Source organism: Bison bison, unplaced genomic scaffold (genome assembly GCF_000754665.1).
Source record: "Bison bison bison isolate TAMUID 2011002044 unplaced genomic scaffold, Bison_UMD1.0 scf7180017864334, whole genome shotgun sequence".
In the NCBI taxonomy this organism is placed as follows: Eukaryota; Metazoa; Chordata; class Mammalia; order Artiodactyla; family Bovidae; genus Bison; species Bison bison.
The window spans coordinates 1,691,724-1,693,915 of NW_011494906.1; the positions used below are offsets into that span (position 1 = coordinate 1,691,724).

General features: G+C 59.7%; 1 protein-coding gene across 1 annotated transcript in view; it reads right to left on the reverse strand.

Annotated features, from left to right (window-relative positions):
• The window catches only part of MYRF (myelin regulatory factor), a 39,027-nt gene that overhangs the window by 15,191 nt on the left and 21,644 nt on the right, over window positions 1-2,192 (reverse strand). Inside the window, exons 8-10 of the mRNA XM_010854061.1 lie at window positions 2,028-2,192; window positions 736-986; window positions 530-653 (exon numbers count right to left, since the gene is read on the reverse strand). Coding sequence (XP_010852363.1) covers window positions 530-653; window positions 736-986; window positions 2,028-2,192 — 540 coding nt within the window. The remainder of the gene's footprint in view (window positions 1-529; window positions 654-735; window positions 987-2,027) is intronic.

Below are 2,192 nucleotides of genomic sequence, written 5' to 3' on the forward strand. Positions count from 1 at the left end.
CCTGGAATGCAGGAGGAGGGGGGAGGGGGAGGAGGAGCCAGAAAACACCCCTCTCCACCCACTGCTGCCAGACTCGCCCTCACCCCTCACCGGCCCCTCCTTGGCCGACACCACCTTCTTAAGGAGGCCTCGGGCGGGCTCAGGAATCAGGAGCCCTGAGTGGCGGTCCTAGCTCTGCCCTGAGCCCGTCTGCTCTTCTGTGAAAGGGGACTATCTTGTTCCTAGGGTGCTTCCAGCCCTGCTCTAGGATCCTGAAGCCAGGGCTGGGGTTGCCCAGATGGCATGACCAGGAGGAATGGTTGGTGGTGGTGGTGGTGGTGGTTTAGTCGCTAAGTCGTGTCCAACTCTTTTGCAACCCCATGGTTGGTAGCCCGCGAGGCTCCTCTGTCCATGGGATTTTCTAGGCAAGGATACCAGAGTGAGTTGTCATTTCCTTCTCCAGGGGATCTTCCCGATCCAGGGATGGAACCCGGGTCTCCTGCATTGGCAGGCGGATTGTTTACCGAGGGAAGGGGCACGAAGCACTCACAGCTCCTTGTAGTTAGCGTCGTACAGTGTCGCCCATTTGTTCTGCTGATGCGGTTGCCACTTGATGGACTGGTAGTTGGGGTCTAGGTAGGAGCCGCTGAGGCTGTCACTGTCCTGCAGGAGACCTGGAGAGAGGGAACGGCCATTGTCCCTGAGCCCCAGGCCCCACCCCCCCAACTCAAAAGCCTGAGCAGGCCAGCCGTGTACCTGGTGAGGGGGCACCTGGTGGATGCCAAGGGGGCGTCTGGACCCGGGCGATGCTGAGGGGCAGGGAGTTAGGCCCGGGTGAGAGCGGGCCCTGGGGAGGCCAGGGTGGGGAAGGGGCTCGCGCTGGGTGCGGGGGCAGGGCCGTCACAGTCCCAGGCTCCTGTTTGATCATTCCGTTCAGCATCTGGGCGTTGAGGGTGTTGGGAGGTGATTCCGAGTGCTTCCTCTTCTTGGAGGGATGTTGGGGGAGCCTGGGGGATACAGGTGTGCGTCATGGGGACCAGTGCCCCCCCCGACCTGTCCCACTGGGCAGTACCCTGGCTCCCCTCTCTGCCCTGTTTCAGCACGATACACCCAGCCCAGTGGACACCTCCTGCAGGAAGCCCGCGTCTTTACCTCCTCTGTGCTCTCCCATCATGCTGCGCTATCATTCTGTGTCTGTCCCTCCTCCCTGCCCCCCAGGCTGTGGAATCCAGGAGGTCAGGGCCACACCTGACTCGTCCGTGTGTCCCCATCACACCCGGCAACTGGCCTGGTGCACCAAGTGCTCAAAATCGTTGGTGGAATGAATGAGTCTATCCCTTCCCTGTGGGGTCATTCTCAGCATCACCCGTTATAGTGAGGGCTCTTTGGAGAGCAGCCTCCAGAAACAAGCCAGAGGGCTTGGACCACCAAGGCTGGGAGAGTTTCCTGGAAAAGGGGCTGACGATTTGGGGGGGCTACACAGCACCCCTTTCCCTTCTGGTTTACAAAAAGCTTTGCCAGTGGAATCTTTCCTTGAATGAAATCTTTCACGGAATCTCAAATGTCCAAAACTGATAAAAAGATAATTCTGCAGCTGGAGTCAGAGTGGAAGTAGTTCTGGGTCTACACCTAGAACCTCCTCAGAAAACTGAGGACTCCGTGGTGGTTAGAAAGTCACCGCTATGTGGGTAAGAGCACCGGCCCAGGTTCAGGCTGTGGCTCTGCCCCTTCCTACCTCCGTGACCTGGGCAAGCATCCCCCCTGCCCCAACCAAGCCTCAGTTTTCCTATCTGGGCAACAGGGATGGCCATGCTCATCAAATAAGTTAATGGTGAGCATTTGGCCTTGGCTGTAAATCCCCTAGGCTTTGCTAGGCATATACATATACGTTCACTGATCCCCGTCTCTGGGGGGTCAGAGCCTTCTGCCCTTCCTGGGCTCATCCCTGCACCTACCTCTGTCTCTGTCCTACAGGTGCTGCCCTGAGCAAAACCCCCTGCCCCCACCAGCCCATCTCCCCACCCCCGAGGAAGCTGCCCAGCTCTTACTCAGCTCCGTGTTGCTGGAGCAGCTGGTGGAGCATCTGGGACTGCTGGCCATGGTGGAGGTCGGTGGGCACCAGCCCCTGCCCCATGGCAGCATAGGGGGGCATCGGAGGCTCGGCCTTCATGTACAGGTCCCGCTGCAGGACGGGGTAGTGCGGTGGGGGCGGC